Source organism: Hippoglossus hippoglossus, chromosome 16 (assembly GCF_009819705.1).
Source record: "Hippoglossus hippoglossus isolate fHipHip1 chromosome 16, fHipHip1.pri, whole genome shotgun sequence".
NCBI classification, from domain to species: domain Eukaryota; kingdom Metazoa; phylum Chordata; class Actinopteri; order Pleuronectiformes; family Pleuronectidae; genus Hippoglossus; species Hippoglossus hippoglossus.
This window is the reverse complement of record NC_047166.1, coordinates 3707295-3729585: the sequence shown is the minus strand read 5'-3', so window position 1 is coordinate 3729585 and position 22291 is coordinate 3707295. Positions and strand designations below refer to the sequence as shown.

The 22291-nt window shown below is 43.3% G+C and overlaps 1 protein-coding gene across 6 annotated transcripts in view; it reads right to left on the bottom strand.

Moving 5' to 3' along the window:
* Positions 1-9542: 9542 nt before the first annotated feature.
* The window catches only part of LOC117776250 (DNA-binding protein SATB1), a 59477-nt gene continuing 46728 nt past the window's right edge, over positions 9543-22291 (bottom strand). For 5 of the 6 annotated variants that reach the window (XM_034610027.1, XM_034610032.1, XM_034610028.1 and 2 more), the window contains exons 12-13: positions 13645-13854; positions 9543-11700 (exon numbers count right to left, since the gene is read on the bottom strand). In XM_034610027.1, the coding sequence (XP_034465918.1) occupies positions 11077-11700; positions 13645-13854 (834 nt within the window). In that variant the 3' untranslated portion in view covers positions 9543-11076. The remainder of the gene's footprint in view (positions 11701-13644; positions 13855-22291) is intronic. The other variant, XM_034610031.1, reaches the window with a different exon arrangement.

Sequence of the window (22291 nt, the reverse complement as noted above, 5' to 3'; positions counted from 1 at the left end):
TCGGGGAATTGAGTCTCTCTCTCTCTCTCTCTCTCTCTCTCTCTCTCTCTCTCTCTCTCTCTCTCTCTTCATTTGGATGTACCATTGCAAACCCCACCCCCCCCCACCCCATTTAAGGCAACTTTCTTTTTTACTTAGTTGGTTTTTAAATTTTTATACCTCGGGGAACGCTGGTGTGTGTCACTGTAGTCGCCCGGCTGTGTTGCTGCGAGCGCAATTAAAATTCACGCACCCTTTTCTTGTCCCCTCAGCTCAGACGCTTCTTTGGACGACGCCAGAGATGGAAAAGTTGTAAATTTCTGATTATATGCAGAATAGATTTAGTGTGGAAGGCCCCTCTCTACACAATTAAGCACCCAATGCCCATAAATTAAACACACACAGGATTCGTATCCCGGTGACACTGACCATGAGAGCCTTGTTCGGCTTGTAGCTTTCATTACGAGCGTAGTAACACACTGTGTTCAACCAGCGCTCCCCTCCTCAACTTAAATCTACTGGCGACATGACACATTAGGAAATGTTCCTATCAGCCCGACATGGAAAAGTTGCTTTGTCGCTGGTGCCGCGGAGATGGCGACACTCTCAACAGTGTCGTGTTGCTATTTTAAGAGAACTCATTCACTTTGGCACACGGTAATTGAAAGATGACGGCAGACTTTACTCCCTGAGAAAATGATAATTCAGCCGCGGTTTCAATGGGAGGAAGTGTTGAGGAACAAAAGGCATTTTTATGGCCTCGGTGCAGTGGTGCTGTGGGATCTCGGCGCTGTGAGCGTGCACACAGAGTTCAGGCCTGTTTTAGTGTTAGGTTGTTCTCGGGAGGGACACATGACGCATTTGGAATACATGGATTTTATTTGTTTAGTAAAGAAACTGACAAGATATTTAAAGTCTTGTTCTGACATCATGGTTCAGAACTTTGCTTGAACTCAATAAAAGTCTGAACGAAACATGACGTATCAACTCTGCTGCAGAAATCACGTGTGTTGTTTCCAGCACTTTAAACCCGAAGACAACTCTTATCACTGAACGCTCTCGAATCCCATCTTCCAGATCTTCTACGTGTGGTGAGCGACCACGTTCAGGACAGCTCTGGTTTTAAGTTTTAAGCCTGAAACCAGGTCGACCAGCTTCGAGATGAAACGTGACCATTAGACATTCGATTTGGAAATAAAAAAGTACATTGGAAAACAGACAGAAAAGGTGAAGGAACAAGACTGAGTCCATTATTGTTTTAAGAGTGAGGGAACACAGTTGATATCAGGTTGGACTTGTGAGCTCTACAGGAGCATATCACATCGTTTCACAGCTCGTGGTGACTCTACCTCAGATGGTTAAAACATTACAGCTGATAATCATGTATAAAATGAAATGAATGTGATTGTTGCCTCAAGAAACATGTTGTTGAGCTCTTTTCTCTGCACATTTTCCTGCTGAATCCTCAAATGTTCTCACAAGGACAATTTCTGGAGCTTTTATGAAGAGGCTGGCAGGAAAAACTGAGAACAACTGACTCGGACATCAGTATTCTCACATACAGCCCCTCTGGATCATTTCAGGAGCTTTTGAGAATCTAAACAAACGTCTCTGTCAAACAAAGACCCAGCTTTGGGTTCATCTCTCTATAAAGTGGCAGCTTCTTGGATTCTGAACGCAGGTGCAGCTCCTCGGTCATCAGCTGATTCTACAGGTGTTTGAAATGATCAGTTCAATCCATCAATAATAAAACTAATCTGTGTGTTTTCATTCTGTGACGTGAACCATTAAACAGCATTAAACTGAATCAACTGACAGAAGTTCACAACTTTAAATCTGTTAAAACATCTTGTTTGATGAAAACAAACAGAAAACCTGACATAAACATTTCTGTGAATATCAAGAGGATATTAGTGCCAGGAAAACGTTTAAGTCAAACTTTTAAGAATATATCAAACTACTACTACTACTAAAGTACAGACTTTGTTTTAATAATATAATAAACTTTAAAATATTAATAAACTTTATGTCTGTAGTGTCTTTCAAAAATTACAAGGGGCTCTGCAAAATAAGTTTTAGGATTTGAAGAGATTCTATCAAAAACTGTGAATATTCAAAGAATACAACAATTTTTATTTTAGAACAAGATCCTAAATACTTCCTACACTTTCAGATACTTTTTATTTGTTTGAAATATATAAAACTTTAAGAACTAATAAGAGGCAGATTTTTTGGTTATGGACAAGAAATCGAACTCAAGTTGTGATGAGTCGGTTGATGTTTTAAAGCTGATTTACTTTAATGATCATTTCCAACTCTATATTTTTATTGAGAGGCTGAACTCGGGCAGAAACTTCACATGATTCAAAGTTTAAAAATAAAAACTCATTCATCTCAATATGCTTTTTTTGCAGCACCTAAGTTTATTAAACTTAGTTTTATTAAAAGAAACTCATGAAGTGATTTGATCTGATTCTCACCCGTTAACCCCGCTTGTGTTTTTTTGGTTTTGCAGAGTTGCAATATCCTCACTGACCACTAGGGGCGCTGCTGCAAATCGTCAGTGGCAACGCTGCATCAAAACAAAACACTTTTCTTCAAACCCAGATGAAAAACTTCTAAAGGTCAAAAGGTCAAAAACACGTTGCAATGAAAACTTTATTGTTAAAGCATATTGAAGATAAGAGCAGAAAAATCTCTTATGATTTCCATCAGCTACACTTTGTTCTCTTTCTTCCTCTTCTTCTCTCCGACAGCAGAAGTCGACTCGCACCACAAAGGAAGAAGTCGATGCTCATTTGAAATGGTTGTAACAGTTGGGAGAAGGTACGATACCTGAGGATTTCACTTCTTTTCCCCTGAAATCAACCATTAATTAGCAATAAACAATTTCTCCTCACTATCTAATTGGCGTCACATTTGTCAAGATACAGTTAAAGAGGCTGCTTAATTAATTAAACATGAAATAGCACCTTCTCTGAGTGTTTGAGAATACAGATGTAACACACACACACACACACACACACACACACACACACACACACACACACACACACACACACCAACACCTCCACCTCCACCTCCACCCTCTAAAAAAAAAATCCAGCACCAGGTTTAATAAGATTTGTTCTCTTTATCACTTTAATTAGCACCTCCCTCCTGTCCCCTTTGCAAATGAGGGGAAGGTGAGGGGGTTCGGGATTCGAGGACTTAAAATGCACACAGCTAACGAGTTATTCATACCCTGCACAGCTGTTAAGGCAGTTAAACCTCTTCCTCCCCTCCGTGCGCCCTCCTCCCTCTCGTGGAGCAGGGGAAGGTGGCGGAGGCCTCGCGACGCCTCCATTACCCTGGCGGAGAAGGGCTCGGATTAAAAAAAAATAGGCCTCACGCCATTCACCTGCGACAGGGGAGGAAGATTTACGATGATTTCCAAGTTATCGGATCTTTCCTGGAAGTTACGAGCATTTTAACGCGGCTCGGTCCTGCAGGCCGTCGTTACGTCAGCAGGCGAGAAGCCGCCTGACTTCTGTAGAGCCGCCGCTCCTCAGAGCACATTTCTATGCATGCTGTACACTTGCTGCGCTCCACTATTGCCCATCTGTCACTGTGCAATTATGATCAGAGGGAAGAAGTGCCTGAATGAAGTATCCGCACCTCAGCCCCCATGCAGATTGGTCGACTTCTCCAGGATCAGCGTCATCGCGACTCCCGTCTTCAAACACCGGCACAGATGCGAGCGCGCTTTACCCTAAATCCACCGCGTTAAGTTCAGTAAGGTTCAAATATTGCCGAGGTCCTTCTTGGTTTAGGGACATTTAGCTAAATCAAGGAAGGATTCTTCACCGACTCGTGTGGGGAATTTTACTGGAAAGGTCTCGGTTTGAAAAGAGCTTGTGGAAAAGTCAAAAACTGCTAAATTCCGTGAAAAAGCTCAGAGCTTGAATCAGGATATGGTTAAAAAAAACAAGCTGAATATAATAAATGTTATTCAGGCTGATAAGTGGCACTTTGACGCAGCCTGAAAATCTGTGATGCAACTTTCCCTGTCGAGTCTGTTTTGGTCAATGCATGAGTGGAACCATTGTGACGAGTGGCGCCTGCTGAGTGGTGTTGTTCATCCACGAGTTATTGCTTTAAAATGAAAGTGCTAAGACAGGTTTGGAAAAGGAAAATGGGTTCAATTAGTGCTTCAGATAACAAGAGGCCACTTCAGTTAAATTCCTAGGAAATGAACAACAGGCCGCAGACTCAATAACTAGAGATGAGATCATTTTCACCGTGATTTTCTGTTTGCAGGCGGCACAGTTATTTATAACTTCTCACCACCAGACAAAGGAAGCAGCAGAACAAACATGTATTAATATTTTAACTCCTATATCTTTAACGTTGGACTGATTTTCTAGTTTGGTTTGGTTCATCTCACACAACATAAATACAAAATACATAATTTAAATCAGAACGGCTTAAACACACAACCAAGAAAAGAAAAGATATGAAAACTTACAGAGAGTGTTTAAATAATAATGTTTTATATGAGCAATGACAGAGAGAAATCCATCAAATAATAATTTAATATTAATACGTATTCGTTCAACGATATTTAACAGAAAACTGACCAAGAGATGTTTTATACAAACGTAGGTGAAGAATATTATCTGTTCTCGTTTGATATTTTATTCTTGCTTTGGAAAACTTCACTGCTTTGTAGTGAAATGCATTTTTACTTTTAGTCTCCATTCTTTAATAATCTTATTTATGTGTTGAATATCTGCAGAAGGTTTCTTTTATCAAATGATTTGAACCTTTCTCCACAAAACGACACAAACACTCAAACTTTTTCTCGGTGTTTTAGCTCCAGACGACGTTTCAGCTCATCTCTATTCACAACTATGTGCTTATGAAAGCAGATAAACTAAAAAAGCCAACAGGTGATGGATGTCAGTCAATGTGTTTCTCTGTTTACCTCAAACGTGATTGGTCAAAGCAGAAACAGAAACCAGAAGTCAACAGATTCTGCATCTTTACACGTAGATTCTGCTCCTGGAGATTAGATGTGTGGTGTCTAGTGAGCACATGTGGGCTGGAGGCGTTTTGGGACACGTCACAGAAAACTCCTTCCTCTTGACGATGTCAAAAGGTGAATCTGTGTCTTTGAGCTCACGGTCAGGTGAGAGGAGGCTGTTTGAAGATGACTCAGCTTCAGCAGATCCATTCGTCCGTTCCACAACATTCAGCTGCAGATTTACGTTGAAGTGTAAACAAGAGGTGGAAGGTCTGAGCTGCGTGGAGCCGCGGGCGTGTTGTTGTGTCTGAAGCCAAACTTCACACAAAAAGCTGTTATGTCTGAGAGCGAGCAGCGAAGTGAGAGCGGCGTCCAGAGGTGACGGCCTCCAACACAAACACAGGACCCGGAATGTCACACGTCACCGCTGAGGCCGCTTGAAACCGACCACGGGCTCCAACTCCACAAACTCCTCACCAGACTGGAACCAACCAGATTCAAAAGTGAAGGGAATCTTAATGAAAATTAGAATTTATTAATAAAATCAGTCAGACAAGGGTGTATGTGCCATTCCAGAAATGAGCATAAATATTCATGTGAGCGAGATGCTGCTGAATGAACGTGATCAGAAGGACGGTTTGAATCCCTCCTGAGTTGGTTCATGTTTAATCTTGTCTCCTCAAAACCGGAAGGCAAAGAGCAGGAGAGGAGGCAACTCCGTGATTAATGTTATTAATTTCCACACCTCTAACCTTCAGTTTCCGCTTCTCCACATCCGGAGGTTGAGAAAAAATGTCTGGTTCTCGGCGAGCGGCTCCGCAGACGAGAGAGAGAGAGAAGGAAGAAGTTTCTGATTCACGTTGGGTCCCGTGGAGATTGCTATCATTAGAATAACTTTATTAGGCTTTCTGCTGCATTTCCTGTTTGATTTACTGCGCAGTCCCGGGGGCTCATGGGTAGGCACCGAGGACTCGACTGCACGAGGCCGACCTGCCGATGTTGTGCCGCGGCAACCTGAGTGTGAACGTCCCTATTAATCTGCAGCTAAACGCGGCAGAAACAAGTTGCTGCCCAGTAAATCTGACGCAGGCCTGTAAAAGCTCCACGTGCACAAAACTGGTGCGTTTGCAGGGAGACGGCGAACATTCGTGGCACTGCATTGTGGGTAAAAAAATGTGTCTTACATGAGGTGTTGGATAAACGTCTAATGGCTGATGTGTGATTGCAAACAAAGCGAATGAGTTCATCGAGTTAATTTCAAATCAAATCAAATTCAGGCTTTTTATCTCAATTTGGAAACAGAAATTTGTCCCGACGAGGACGAGATGTTTGACTTGGTTTTTTCTGGGATCGTTTCATGTCACGTCCTCTTCCCGCGGAACTCATCGGCTGCCAGCAATACAATTACACGTCCTCATGATGCTGTAAGATTGTCAGGATTTTTTTTTTTGGGGGGTTGTTGGGAAACTAATTGTCGAACGTTGCGGCTCCAGCATCACATGCGACGGATTAGGTGACGGGAGGAAACGAGGAGGGGGACGGAGCCGGTGGTTCAAACCGTCAGGGAGACGCCTCAGACACGTTTCACTGATGTACGACACAAACTGAGAGGGAACAACACGACGCTTCCACTTAATCTGCATTCACCCAAACTCCTGTTTCCTTCCAGTCGTCTGTGAAGTGTTAATGTGCTCGGTTGATTGACGTCTTCGTGCCTCTGGGTGGGGGGGGGGGGGGGGTTTACAGGAGCGTGAGTACGTTCTTTAACTGTGTCCGTCCTGCACAAGTGCAAAGATAAAAACTTCCACCGATAATAAATCTTTACAGTTCGACTGAGTTATTTCCTCAGATTCAAATCGTCACTTTCTGTTTCTGTCGCTGTGGAGCAGGACTGAAGAACTCCCCTGAGGAAATATTTTTTAATCCTTTATTTGACACGTTTACTTTACAGACAAAGATTTTACAGAACAAACATGATAATAAAATATGATGCACTGTTTATTATACAAACATTATATTTTAATTCTGAGAGACTCATCGGAGGAACAGACTTTTGTGCTTGGGCCCCGACAGGAAGTCGATCATCTTGGGGGGGGCAGGCGTCCACAGTAGAGGGGGTGAAATTATTGCTTTAAATACTCATGCATCAATTTGTATTTAATACTTTATGCACATTCTTTCTGAGCTTCTGTGTAACTTTGAATTCAGGACTTCAGGTATTTTTCAAAGTGAAAGTGCTGCTATTTAGTTTTATGAATATGAGGCAAAATCCCCTTAAAACATTTGTTCACTTCAAATATCACTTGTTTTTATTTATATAAATTCCACAGCTTTCTACTGGGGGGCGACCTCTGACTGGGTTTGAACTGGAGTTCGACTGGTTTCTCACTGGATCAGTAAAAATCCAACATGATCATTCCCCAGACACGAGGGGATCAGCGTTAATGTTCGATGTTTTTTTATTTTACAGAATTGATCAATGCAGAAGAGATGTGCATTTGTTTAAAATCTTTTTTCTAATTCAACCTCGTTATAATTGGTTGTATTTGCGTTTTTCTTTCTAGTTATTTCTAATAAAGTTTATAGTTGAACAATAAAATATCAAGCCTGGATTACATTTCCTTGTCATAAGGGTTTGATAATAACATAGAAATCATTAAAATCTCTATAAATCAGTATTGGAATTTGTTTTCCTCACTTATATCAGCATCGTTATGAGTCAGTCTGTAGTTTGAACCCCAGTAACTCAGTGACCCTGCCCCTCAGTCAGTTACGTTGCCATGACATTTATCGTTTCTCCAAATATCCCCAGTAAAACCAGCACGACGAGACGCCGGCTCCAGTTCGAGAGCTTTCTGGGAAACTTGTCTTATGTAGCCTGCTAATTTCTTAAATAAGCCACAGCATGAGAAGCCCCGGGTGAGAGTCAGTGATTCATCAGTCACCATTCTTCTTGTGATTATCATTTCTATTTTCACATCTGGGAAAGTCTTTGATGTGTGTGTGTGTGTGTGTGTGTGTGTGTGTGTACGTGTGTGTGTGTGTGTACGTGTGTGTGTGTGTGTCTGTCAGCACAGAACTGCAGCTCCCATGGTCGTGAACCTTTTCAACCTGAGATCCACTTCAATGAAGCGTCTGCTGGTTTTTTTCATTTCTTTATCCACTTTTGAAGATATTTAACTTGATTAATGAGTTTCAAACTTTTTTTTACAAGTTTCTCCTCCACCCAGAAATCCCCCTTTAGTGACCTCAGAGATGCAGAAATGTTCGCCACGTGTTGAAAACTGGAAAACACTATTAATAACTAAGAATCATTAAATTCAAACAAGCTGCACCAAGTTACACACGCTCACGGATCAATTCCCTAAAAGGAAGCAAGAAGGTTCCTGGTTCTAATCCCAGTTTGGCCGAGGCCTGTCTGTGTGGGTCTTCTCTGGGTTCTCAGCCGTCTTCCAACCATCGAGACTGGAGTTAGATTAATTAGACTCTAAATCCACTGTGAGTGTGTAAGGTTGTTTTGACTCTGTGATACAATGGTGATCTGTCCAGGATGAACTCCGCCTCCTGCCCAAGGTCAAAGGTTAGCCCCCCCCCTCCCGCAGCCCTCGAAGAATAAGCGGTAAAGATAAAATCTTGCAATATTAAAGAAAGTTGAGTTGCTTTTGTGCAACTTGATCCCAAACACAAAGGAACAGAGGTGAACTGCACGTTTTTAATCCTTTTTTAATATTTGTTATTGTTGCCTTCACCTCGATTTCTCACTTTAATGTCAGAGTCAGAAAATAACGAAGCGTAACGTTGCCTCTCTACTTCCTGGAGTAGTTCAGTTATCTCGCCTCTCCACCTTTAACCAACACGTCTGTAGGATCTGTTTTTTCTTTTCCTCTGAACACACACACTGTTACACTCTGGCTTTTTTATTCATGGCAAAAAAGAAGAATATAGCAGAACATGAAGGAAACGCCGGCCGAGACTGGCACATTTGTCAGGGTGTTAACAGGTGAAGGGTAATTTCCTAAAGGTGCAGACCCCCCCCCCCCCCGGCCTCACCTGCGGTTCACAGTGAGGTCGGGACACCTGCGCCGCTCGCTACCTCTTTCAACTCCCTGCAGACGGCTGCGTTACTCCAGGTGTTCACACCCCAAACATTTCTTTATTTCAGGTTTTTTCACAGGTGCTTCAGATACACTCAGCAGGAGAAGTGAAGATGCAGAAGAAGAGCCCGGGCACAGTCGCTCTGAGACGACGAGGCACGAACAGAAACTTCAAAAATCTTCCACGGTGAGCTGCTGCTGCACAAACTTCAAATATATTTACAGTAATAAACAATCAATGATTCATAAGATGTGATATTTACAGTTATTACAAATAACGTGTTCAGCGGAATGAGTCTGGAGCCGGAATCTCAGCAGTGGGGTTTTTAAAACAATTTACATTGCTCCATGTTTTTTGTTTTTTTTTCTTGTTTCCAGAGGAGGAGGAGGAGGAGGAGGAGAAAAAAAAAAGAAAAAAGCCTCTGGTGTCAAAAGAGTCTGGTCAAGTTAATGCCAAGAAAATCTGTGGTACAATACAAACAGTTTAATTGTGTAATCAACAATCAATAACCACTTCTAGTTAGAACATTTCTGAAGAGAGGGAACCGAGAAACACTTATAAAACAGTCAGTCGTAACAAAATAACCGGTGTTCTCATCGAAATCAACTCATAAAAAAAGAAACACTTTTATACAGGATATTTATACAGGAATAGTTTTTTTTTTTTTTTTTTTTGAATTGGATTGTTAACCAAAGGAAGACACATCGCAGACATTGATTTTTCACACAGATTGCATATGTTTTTCTCTCTAAGGTGTTCTATAGGTTAGTCATTTTACCTAAGCTTATTTGCATGATAGTAAAAATTGCATACAACATTAAATCGTGAAGCTTGTAGCATAAGTTGCTCGACATACAGCACTTTTTATAGGCAACCTTTAAAGCACATTTCTCCATTTAAAACGTTTAAGACACTTTTTGTTTTTACTGCCCATCGAAATTACATTTATAAATAGAAAAGAAAAGAAAAACTTATAAAATAATAAAAATGAAAGATCGGTGGAGTTTAAAAAAAAAAAAAAAGCGCTACGGGAACATAAAAACTTGAATTCTTTAAAAAACAAAAAAGAAAAGTAATTACATCAGAAACACTGCATCAACTGCAAATAAATAATGTCGGACAACATAAAACATGGTGGAATTCACATTTTCTAACTGTGTGTGGAAATTCAGAAAGTTACAGTGACAAAGGTTTTGCAAAATAATCTAACATCGGCAGTGCCGTATAGTACAAGGCATTTGTTGGCATAGTTTCTTTAAGACTGTATTTTTTTTACAGTTACAATATATGTTTATATATATATTTATATATATATATATATATATTTATATTTCCTCCCTAACAAATAATACGTAAAGACTGAGCTGTTCTCGGAGACGCACCAGGGCGGGGTGGGCTCCCATTCTCAGAACAGCCGATCTGCCAGCAGGCTCCAGACTGGTTACCATTAAGGCCTTGTCAACCACTTGGTCCTCAATTTCATTTGCTTTTTTCTTATTTATTTTTTTAAAATCCAGTTAAACATCACGTACGTAAACACCTATCAAAGTCCTGGCACGACTTTTTTCTTTTTAAATATAATAATAATAATAATAATAATAATAATCAGTAGCTCAAAAAAGATAAAGTAAGTCAGTGTAAAACAACAGACATAGAGTGCAGTCAGCAAATATCCACGGCAACATACTTAGAATATTTTTTTGTGCAGATTATTTAAATGATGCATCAGTCTTTACAGTGAATATTACAAGTTTTACAAAATCCAAAAAGTAGTACTTGAATCTGAAATGGGTTTTCCAGTGTGTCTGTGGGTCTGTAACTGATACAGTATAAACACTCCTCGTACAGTCTGTGCGCTGTACTGATTAAAAAACACTACTCTCTTTATTTGCAGTGTGGTGGTTCAGTGTCGGCCGGAGCGTTCAGCACAGTCAGTCTGTGTGTGCACAGGGAAACTCTCAGTGGACGTTCAGACAGGGGGGGGGGAGGGGGGAGTCCTACTCCTTGGCCTCGTGCTCGGACTCGCACTGAGCCTCGGCGCCTCGGCCCAGCTGCTCCTCGATCTTGATGGAGAAGATGGTGTTGTTGGTCTGCGTGCCCTCCTCCAGCTCGTTCATCAGCTCGCCGCTCTCCCGGAAGTCCGTCAGCTCCTCCTCGAAGGCCGGGCTGCTGCTGCTGCTGCTGCTGTTGGTGTTGGTGGTGGCCGCCGTGCTGTTGTGGTTGTTACCGGGCTCCTTGGGCGCCTTGGCCGGGTGATTGACGTAGAAGCGCTGGTTCTGGAAGAACTTGATGATGGTGAGCTTGGGCAGGTCGAGCTGGGCCGACAGCGTGTGGATGGCCTCCTCGTCCGGGTACAGGCCCACGTCCTGGATGAAGCTCTGCAGGATGCCCAGAGCCTCCAGGGAGATCTTCCCGCCGCCGGTGCGGGACTTGATGCCCCCTCCGCGGCCGCACTCGTCCTCCATCTCGGCCGGAGAGGCTGTGGAGGGCTGGCGAGGCGGCAACCGGGGTCCGGCGTTGGGCTGCAGGTGCTGCAAAGGCTGCTGGGACAACAGGGGCTGGCAGGGGTGCTGGAGAGACAGGGAGGCCTGGTGCTGCTGCTGTGGCTGGAGCGACTGAGCCTGCAGTGGGAAAAAGGGAGGAGAGGCGGGGATGTTATCAGCAAACACTTATCTGCGCCTTAATAAGGCCTTTCATTAAAATCAATTGAGTTGTGAGGGAGAACGGACCGGCTGTGTGGTTGAAGGAATGTTCCATGTAATATCTCATTGAATGTAATCAGCTCTGCAGATATGTTTTTCTTCCCTTTTTTGGTGGTGGGAGATTGTGTCTCTCATTGTGGGGGCAGAGGCTTCAGCAACACACTCGTGGTCACACACACACACACACACACACAAAGTCCAACAACACAATCAGCCCCGCACACACAGTGGGAATTCACAGGGAAACTGGCCTCTCTATTATAGCCTCGGCTGCTTATCAGGCTCTATTGCCCGCCAGTGATAAACAAGCTCCCTGTGCACAATTCACGTAGCGATGGAACCGGCTGATTTGCCGCAGTGCGAGAATGCTATCGATGGCTTTCACTGGGCCGTCACAATCCCGTTAGTGTAAACACATGACACATTACTCGTAAAAAATGTCTCATTGTGTGGCTGGAGAGGGAAGCGAGTGGGCAACTCGCGCTCCCTATTGACCCGGCGAAATGGGTGCTCTTTTTTATTTTTTCACTCCTGAGTCAGACCCTGTGGAAGAGGTGTTTCGTAATGAAGTTTTGCAAAGCAGCACTTTGCAGGGACTCTGTTCGCCAGCTGCATAAATGCACCCAGAGATGTGATTTTACAGTAGCAATATACCGAGCTATGATCGTTGTTGTTGAGCAAATGAGAGCTAATTTGGCTAATGTATCGTGTTATTGAGGGACGGGCACAAAATATTTAAACCATCGTCTCTTATGGACGATGTAAAACTGCGACATTAAACCTGGAATAATCCCATTTTATCAATCTCGCACTATTTCTGTTTGCACGTGAAGTACAAACAACATTCCCCCCCCCCCTTTTTTCCATATCTGCTGCTGAAACTGATTTGCGAGAGAAATCCTATTACCTTATTTATATCTTCATATCTTTATAATGGCAGCCTTTGTGAAACACCGGCTCAGACTTTTAATAGAAGTATTATTGTGCTTCATTAAGATATTTCGACCGTTAACGGAGCCCGTGTGTTATTTCCTCTTCATCTGCCAGATGTCTCTTATAAAGCAGCTTTATTAAATAAGTTCAGCCTAATGATACGGTTCACTGGGAAGTGGAACTTTTTAAGTGTTGCTTTGTTTCAAATTAACAAGAGTTCATAAAAATTCCCAAGTGTTGCTTATTACAAATTCCAGGGAAAATTTGTAAAGATTAAATGAACGGAGGGGAAAATTATGTCTTTGTTTCAGATTCAGAGGAAAATAAGAGAATATGCACAGCTACAATAAGCAGAGTTTAATCGGTGGAGTGTTTGTTTGTGTCTCACTTGCTCCCTGAACACATGAACTCATGTGGAATCTCATCCATCTATTCACTGATCATTCTCACAACCGGTCAAAGAATCATTTAGTTTGTTAAATAATTATAAATATCGAGAAAATATTAAGAAAAACTGATCAGAAACCAAATTTCCTCAAATAAGAAAAGCAGCAACAATTGATGATCTTAATAGTTGCTAATGATTTTTCTCTAAATTAACTGATTGATAAACTTATCACCAGTGAAACTGTGCAGATGTATTTTCATGTACGTGTGTTTCCCACATGTAGATCAACATGTGTGAGAAGTGTGTGAAAGATAATATTTAGGAAACCTGTGCAATTTGAACAGTATTTAATTGTATTTGTCTTGTTTTTTATGTTTTACTATAAATAAATCCAGTATTGAATGAGTATTTCTTCAGAAAAATGAATCTGTTTTAATTACATACATCAATATTAGGTTTAAAGTGAATTTCCTCATGAAAAACCTGAAGCTTTGAGCTCAGTGTCTCAGTGTCTCAGTGTCAGTGGCCTCGTCCTTCCTCACCTGTAGCTGGTCACTGGAAATGTGCATCAGGTGCGACGGCCGCTCGTTGTGGTGCTGCTGCTGCCCGGCGCTGCTCTCCTGCTCGTAGATGGCGTCGCGCTCGACCTGCGACAGGCTCAGGAAGCGGCGGATCATGGAGAGGTTCTCCCAGAGCGTCCGGTTCTCCGGGGACGGGTCCTCCTTCCAGCGGAGCAGCTCACAGAGCCAGCCCTGAGCGAGGGATGAGAGAGAGAGAGCAGCTCGGTTAAACACGGTCTTTACACTCCAATATGTGTACAGGTCATTATGATGAATTGTTGTTCTTTCAAACCAATTGTAGGCCCAAGAATATGGAAACTGGTTCATGAAGTAAACCTGAGATTATTAATAAAAAAATCACAATATTCAGTAATTATTGTGATTATTAAAACCTGCTTCTAAAAGAGACCGAGATGCAAACGTCCTCTGACACTTTTCAAGTGATTCGAGTCGTTTAACATGAAAGAAAAATCATCATTTTACAAAAAACACTTTCCAGGGCTGAGAGAAATGAAACTGTAATAACAAGACGTCTTATTATTTCACAACGGCTGCACCTGCAGTTAGTGTGAGTTTTTTTTTCTGCCGCAGCTGCAGATGAAGCCGTGAATTAGCCAAGGTCAAGCGACACAGCGAGAAGGAGGGATTCAACGTGACGAGAGACACACGCTCGCATATTGAGCAGCACCCTTGGGAGGCGGCGAGTGACTCCCATGTTTGAAACGCTCCAGCAGAGGGCCATGAAAGACAGAGCTGAGGAAGAGGAGAGGAAAACTACAATCTGAAATGTTTTATTTGATAAATACGGAGCGTGCACGACGAGGGTGACCTTGATTCAGTGTGAGGCGCGTCACTGAGAGTGCGGCATGAAAGACGGAATGAACTTCACTTGTAGTTTTATATGTTTATGTGTCACGCTGAGTTACAAACATTTTCTTTGAGGGGAGATATGATCAAGATTTTGTTCTTCAAAGTAACAAAACCAAAGCAAATTGCATTCAGATGAATGATGGGTTCATCATCGTGAGTTTCTCTGTGTAAAGAAAACGTCTCTGATGTTAATGCGGCGCCGCTCGTAACAGTTATAATCACTGTGATCATTTTAAACGTCATTTTGCATTTATTTAACTGATATTTCAATGTGTGGAGATATTTGTAAGAAGAATAAAATTGAAAAGTTGGTGGATTAATCAAAATTAGTCGATAAACAAATCATTTTTTAGAATTGTACTATTTATTTGACTGATTGTGTAATTTATTATTATTATTACTATTGTATTTTGGGTTTTTAAAAAGCTGCTCAGACAAAAACATCGATCTGCAGCATCACCTCGAGTTTTAAGAAATTGTACAATTCCCTTTTCACTATTTTCTATCATGATAAAGACACAAACAATAATAAACAGATGAATAAATACTGAAAACGGTCATTATTTGCAGCCCTGCATTCAAACTACATGCTTTTATTCTCTCATTTCTCTACTTCTTAGTGCTTTTGTCTTCTCAGAGTTCAGCCTCAGGTTCCTGGTTGAGATCAGGACGTGGGATCAGGTTCAGATTAGAGTGAAATTCAAGGTTGCAGATGAGAGAACTAAAAAAGACGAGTTAAGCGTGTTAAGATTCTCCAAATCAACCGCTCCGTTCATACATCATTTCCCTTTTTTTCAAAATAAACACAATGTTCCCACAGTGCTTGGGTGGTCTGTAATTACCAATCATGAGCTAATTAAACTTTTATCACGGGCCTGATTGGAAAAAATAGTCACATGACAATGTAGTTGGAAAACATAAAAATTGGTGTAATGTGCGATATTAAAAACACAAACAGCTTGTCCCAACTTTAAATAGAATATTGATTTTGTGATTGTGTGACGGTCTTAACTGTGGAATATAAAAGTTAAACGGGAGCTCAACAGGCTGCAGCTGCCGCCGTCCGCCATCTACAACCCAGATCCACGAGACCGTGGATGTTTGTCTGGTGAATTTTCGGTCTCGGCTCTTTAGAATAAACACGGAAAAATAAAATATCTCCCAAATATCAGTGAATCAAACGTGTGTTTGTGTTTGTTCACTGAGCCGAGTGATAAACCGAGGAGTCACGACGGCACAGACAGAAGGGCTCTGCAGGGGTTGAGTGATGTGGTCACCCAGGCTGAGACGTGACAAACCAAACCTCAGCAGGCGAGTGTGTGTGTGTGTGTGTGTGTGAGTGTGTGAGAGAGAGAGTGGAGGGAAACAACACACTGTAGAGTTGTGTGGAAGAGCGAGGAGGAGGAGGAGGAGGAGGTGGGAAGAATCTGTGGTGAAGCTACAACAAAGCTGTAAAGGGACAAGAGTGGATGAAGAAGGAGGGAGTGACTGGGGAGTGTAGCCGGCGTGGAGAAAACGCAGCGTCAAAGAGAAGCAGTGAGGTGAGAGAGTGTGTGTGTGTGTGTGTGTGTGTGTGTGTGTGTGTGTGTCAGAGGGCTACTCGCTCAGCCGGGTACTCCATCCTGGCAGAGTGACAGAGCGGCGCTGTAATCTCCCGGCCAGTGCGCGGCAGCACCTTTCATTTCCACAGGATTACACCGCGCTGCTGGTCCGCACACAGACACACACGCATGCACACACACAGAGGGCAGAGCCACGTCGCCACACTGCATGCAAGAGATAACTCAGCAGTTTGGTTGTCCCCTGTTCCAACTCCTCCCATAAGCCACATCAAACCCAGGAGGGGTTTTGGAGAGGGAGCCGAGAGGTGTGGGGGGGGGGGAAAGAGAGGGAGACATAAAGAGAGGGAGAGGGGGAGAGGGAAAGAGGGAGAGAGAGAGAGGGAGGAGAGAGGGAAGAGGGGGCCGTAAAGCTAGCGAGCTTGCATGCCCACCTTGTTCCTTTGCCACGTTTATTGTTGCGTTTTTAATTTGCATGCAGAGGGATTTGGATGGCGCTCTAGTTGGGCTGTCTGTGGTTTCAGCTGATTCGGTAGTGAGGGAGAACACACACACACACACACACACACAGACACACAAGACAAAACACAAACAGACGCACACAAACCACCCCACACCATCTTGTCAAAGCCAGGGAAACAGTACCCCGGCCCAACGATGGAGTAATCCAACTCAAACACTCCCCAAACCAGCAGGATTAAACCCAAAGTAGCAGAGCCAGTCAAACAAAGGCACGACGTGAACTCCATTCCAATGCCAGGAAGTCCATTTGATGAAATAAAGTACAGAGAGTTTATTAGTTCACGAGTGTGAACGTTTGTTTGTGCGGCTTTTTTTTTTTACTTCGCGGCGCGTTGTTTGATCGCTTCGGCAGCTTTCGAGGCGACGACGAGCTTCAACGGAGGAACATGTTAGCATTTCAGTGTGTCGAGCAGCAGTGAGCGCTGCTCCTGGCCGGCACCGTGGCCATTGGACAGTCAGCATTTTCCACGGCAGCTTCAAGAGCTTTGTTTGTGTTTGTCTAATTGCATTGCTTCCACAGGACAGCCAGTGACAGCAGGGGGGGGGGACGGGGACGGGACAGGACAGAGAGGTGAGAGACAAAGATGGTGAGAAAACAGGAAGACAAAGAGGAATCTGACTCCAGTTTAAAAGTGTGCATTCAACTTGTTTCTCCCACTAACTCGAAGCTGTGTGAAGTTTATCTAAAAAGTTGAACATTCCCTCAGTGTGGTGACTCCACCGCACTGTTGTGATTCTGTTTCCCCTCTTCGACTTGTTTAATGTGATTTGTTGAGCCTCTCCACCGCGGCGGACAAGCACCGACCCACCGCTCTTGATTGGATCACGGACGTCGCTGCCCCGGCTGCTAAAGTGTTCCAACACAGTCCGGGAAACAAAAAAAAAATAAATCTAGGGCCCTTCAATCCAGTGTGCTCTGCGTTTTGTTGAAGATCATTAAGGGCCCTCTATAAATAAACAGAACAGGTAGTTCAGAACAGGCCATTACGGACTCAGTGTGTTTCACAGCAACACCCCCCCCCCCCCTGTTCTGTCAAGAAACTGTCTCGAGCCGCAGGAACCAGACAACTGATTCAAGATCAGCCCGAGTCTGACGAGGTGGATGATTATCACTTAGAGGAAAAACCTACACTCCTGTTAGAAAACAGTAGATCCTGATATAACAGACTTTTTTTTAATTAGACATCATGTTTGAGTCTCACACCTCTCGTCAGCCCACTCTCCGCTGAACCACAGGCACACGACTCCAGGAAAACAAGCCGAGTTAAAGTAAAACAAGTGTCCAGCAGACGGTTAATGACAGTCTGGTTGAGACCTGGATAAAAGATGCACGTTGGTCGGGAGGCTCGTGTTCCTCTGTGTCCGAAATCACTCCACATATATTTAAATTATGATTTTTAATCAACATTTATTGACTAAAGAATGAATTATATTTGTGGTTATATTTCATAAAATTATTTTGTTCAAAATGGCTTAAAATAACAGCATAAAATGTAGAAATACAACAATCTTAAAAATAAATAACAAGCAAAACAGCTTTTTATTATAAATCCTCAGTCAAGCAACTAATCAATTAATTGTAGAAATAAATAGAGGATCAATTAGAATAATTTCAAACCATGTTTAATTCTCAGACAGGGGTTGGCTGCTTTTTAAGGTGACTTGAAAAAAACCTTGATGGCATGAATGAAGTTGACGATGTTTGAAACTGTGAAGAGTTTATAAAGCACATCTCTACATGTCAGTGTTGTTTACTCAGCAGAATCACATCCTCATGACGCTGCTTAAGAAACCCGGCGAGGCCGTGGACACAAACACATTCAGACCGGAGACCAACTTCTGAACCGACGCACTGAAGTAAACCCATGTGTTTTATCTGTTTTATCCCGATGCTACACGAATCTCTCAGTCGAACCCACAGATGCTGCAAACAGGTTCATCGAAGCAATGAGTAGCGACAGGCACAGGATTATCGTGCTATGTTGGCACACACCTGCCACAATATTGCCCAATAATCCGCTGCCTCTGGGTCATTGTTGCTTAATTATTAATTAGTTCTCAAACAACGGGACGAGCAATCAAGAAGCTGCAGCCTTTTCTTGTTTCGCAGCGGACGCAGATCTGACCACAGGCTCCCGGGTCACAAGGTGCCAAATTAAAAGGGTAATAAACTCTTCAGCGGGCCATTGTATGGCGCTGGTATAAATAGCAGCCGGGGTGTTCTGATAAAAATATTTTCCCTCGCAAACACAATAGTTGAATTCATGCGCAAAGATTCACCCGGCTCTGCAGCGCCGGCGCACCGTGGATGTGAGCGCTGCAGTCACAAGCTGCCAATGAGAGCATAGGCCTGCTCTGTCAGAGAACAGCATGGTATTCACCGGCCCCAGCCGCCCACCCGTTCACCCATTCACCGCCAGGCTACAACCGCGGAGAACACCCCCAACATGGAAGCTCGGAGAGACAGTAACGGACGACGGACGGAGAGACAGACAGACAGACAGACAGACGGAGGGACGGAGGGATGAGCAGACTCTGTCACACGGCCGGGGCCAACACCTTCCCTCTAATCTCATTTGCTCGGTATCAGCCCCATCAGGCTGACCTCGGCCACCGCAGAAATTAATAAATAAAGTAAGCCAACAGATGTCCATCAATTTGCCATTTGAGTTTTTTTTTTTTCTCCTCTCTCTCTCTCTTTCCTCTGTTTACTGAGTGTCCAAACATAACGGCTCAGTTTTCAAAACCCAGAAACATACGACGAGAGAATATAGTAGAGAATCATTTAGTTAAAGATGACAAGATCAGAAAATGTACAGGAAAAAAACCCCTCCTAGATGAAGAAATGCTTAGTAAGAGGACAGAGCTGCTTCCAGGGGCAGAGAGACAACCCTCTCCTCTGTGTGAACAATGGAGAGAGAACCAGAAGTGGAGGGCGAGACAATGCGTTATTGTCTTTCCTCCTCCTTGAACCTGGCAGCGGCCCAAGCCACTGGCAGACAACGCCATGCAGATAAATGCAGCCGATAACACGGTGCGCCAGAACCTGTTCCTCCTGCCCGAGCGAGACGAACCGGTGGCTGAACGTGCACGCTCACCCCCCCCCCCCCACACACACACACACACACACAAGGTAACTCTGCTGTAGATACATTACGCCACGGTGGACGCCCATCTGCCCGACGACGGCCCGAGTCTCGAAATGTTCCTGATGCTCGGGCATATGCAAACCTCTCGGGACAACGAGCAATAACCGACCGCACGACTCAGGGCCAGTTTTTTTTTTTTTCTTTTTTCCGGGGGGGGGGGGGACAAGTCTTTATATGCAAACAGAGCAGCTACGAGTGACTGTACAAATTGTCTTTGGCAAAGTATGAAGACAGGGAAAGGGAAATGGGGTCAGCGGCCTAATTGAACTGCGTTGGCCATTGGAAGGACGGCAATTATGTTCCCCCGAAAAATAAATAGTGACAAACAAATCGTTCGCTGCTAATGGACCAATCATTACACCACAAAGTCCTGTTTATTTGTCTATTAATGTTTGTATTGACGTGTCTGGATCAGGTCAACAAAGACTCAAACTACCCACAAGCTCTATATGGACAATTAATGAAGAGACAAGCGTTGATGGATTGAGTTCCGGTGGCTCCATCGCTTCTTAATGGTGCAATGTTAAAACCATTGATCATCGTGGCACCACTGGGATCCCTGGATGAATGTGAAAGGTTAAGCTGTGCAGGCGTCACACATCCAAAGCAATCGTGTTTATACTCTTTTCATTCTCCCGAGCGACAGAGGACGATCACGGCACGGACAAGGTTTCCACTGGAAAACGTCTGCTAGCGAGATCTTCACATATACGAATTTGTGTCGGTGCAGGAGAGGAGAAGATTAGGGAACCGTGCATTCGTTATAAACCCAAAGTAATCATGTTTGCTATTCTTTCATTCACTTAGAGCCGCGGTGAGGATGAGGTTTGTGCTGGAAATGGCTTTGCTAGATCACAAAATACTAATTTATCAAGCGTCCCTGAGAAGAAGATTACCGAGCCGCCGTCTTTTTTTTTTTTTTTTTACCCAACATGCAACGTGCCCTGACGCTGACGATCATGTCATCAATACACCTTTACTCGGTTCCCTCAACTGTGCAGACTCCTGACATTGTACCGCTGGACATCGACAACAGACAGAAACACAACAGACGGAACGAGGACAGAAACAAATATTTCAAATGGTTTTCTGAAAGAGTTTGTTTCATATAAAGGAAAAATATTTATTTATTTTCTGAAAATATACCGCTCTGTTTACACTGTATCTGCGGCTGTTCGCCATACGGTGCTCAAAGACTCGACTTTATTGTTAAGTCACATTTTTTTTATTTACCTCTGAATCATTTTTCATAACCTCGCCATCTCATTCATATTCACACGCCGGTGTCCCGTGCGCTCGCGAGGAGGCAGACTACAAAGCAGACGGATCAAACGGACAATCTTTGTGAGATGACATGTCGGCCCTGCGGAGGTTTTGGATTCACCGCCACGGAAACGGATGAGAACATTTCCAGTTCTCATATAAGTACAAATGGCTCCTCTCTTAAGGAAAAGCTTCTGAGGATTAAAAACTGAGTCATCTAAATCATTTGAAACTCGCCTTTGACAAGTCTTTTTTTCTATATTTTTTATTATTATTATTAAATCACGTTGATGTGACTCTGATGTCTTGTCAGAGTGGAGGCTTTCCAGATAGCTGTTGCCAGATTGTGTCACTATCCTCTTTTGTGCGGATGTCAGCGGCTGAGCTTCAGTAATTTTGCCAGTCGGAATCATACATTGCCAAACAATTAATCTCTATTCGAGCCGCGACACGGAGAAGTCTTAGCCAAACAGCGAGCGTTTTCTGAAGAGGGGGTCGCGACCTCTGCCGATACAATACGCGAGTCGACAACAATGACAGACTGACGGCTAACACGGCACACATTGTGGAGGCAAGGCATGACTGTGCAGGAAACGGCCCTCTCTGTGTCAGCACTAGCTCCCAGAAACAATACGGACCAGTTTCTGTGTGGCCGTGTACGTCATGGCTGGAGAACCAATAAAGTGCGCGGGGGATTTTTTCCGAGCAACCAAACAGAGGCAGATGGAGCATAAAGAATAACCAAAGGCAAATGACCAGTCCATCTGAAATGGAGCACATTAAACATCTGTGTGGTTACGGGGTTTTTTTTTGCTTCCTCTCTCTGAACCACACGTTTTGTTCTTTTTCAGCAAAGTTCCTCTCTCTCACACACAACAGCACAGAACGTGGAAACAACAACACGAGACGGGATGGATCCTTCTGTAAACGTGTGTGAATTAAATATCTACAATTAAAACAGGAAGATTCATATTTTGTCTCATGAAAAAGGTAAAAATTCACATTAAATATGAATGAATATGGGGGGAAATCGTGTTCCCTGTGTCCAGTTAAGAACTTGAGATCGTGTGTGTGTGTGCACAAAATGGTTGAAAAGCGACTCACTGACGATGCTACGGCACACACGCCTCTTTGTATTAAATATTAGTACAGTTGAAATTGCACCATAATCTGGTTTCGCCTGGCGGTGGGCTGATATTTGGGGAACCGGCAGCGTCTGCACAGCCACACAGGATGTTCAAACACGGCTCTCCCACCAATAATTCA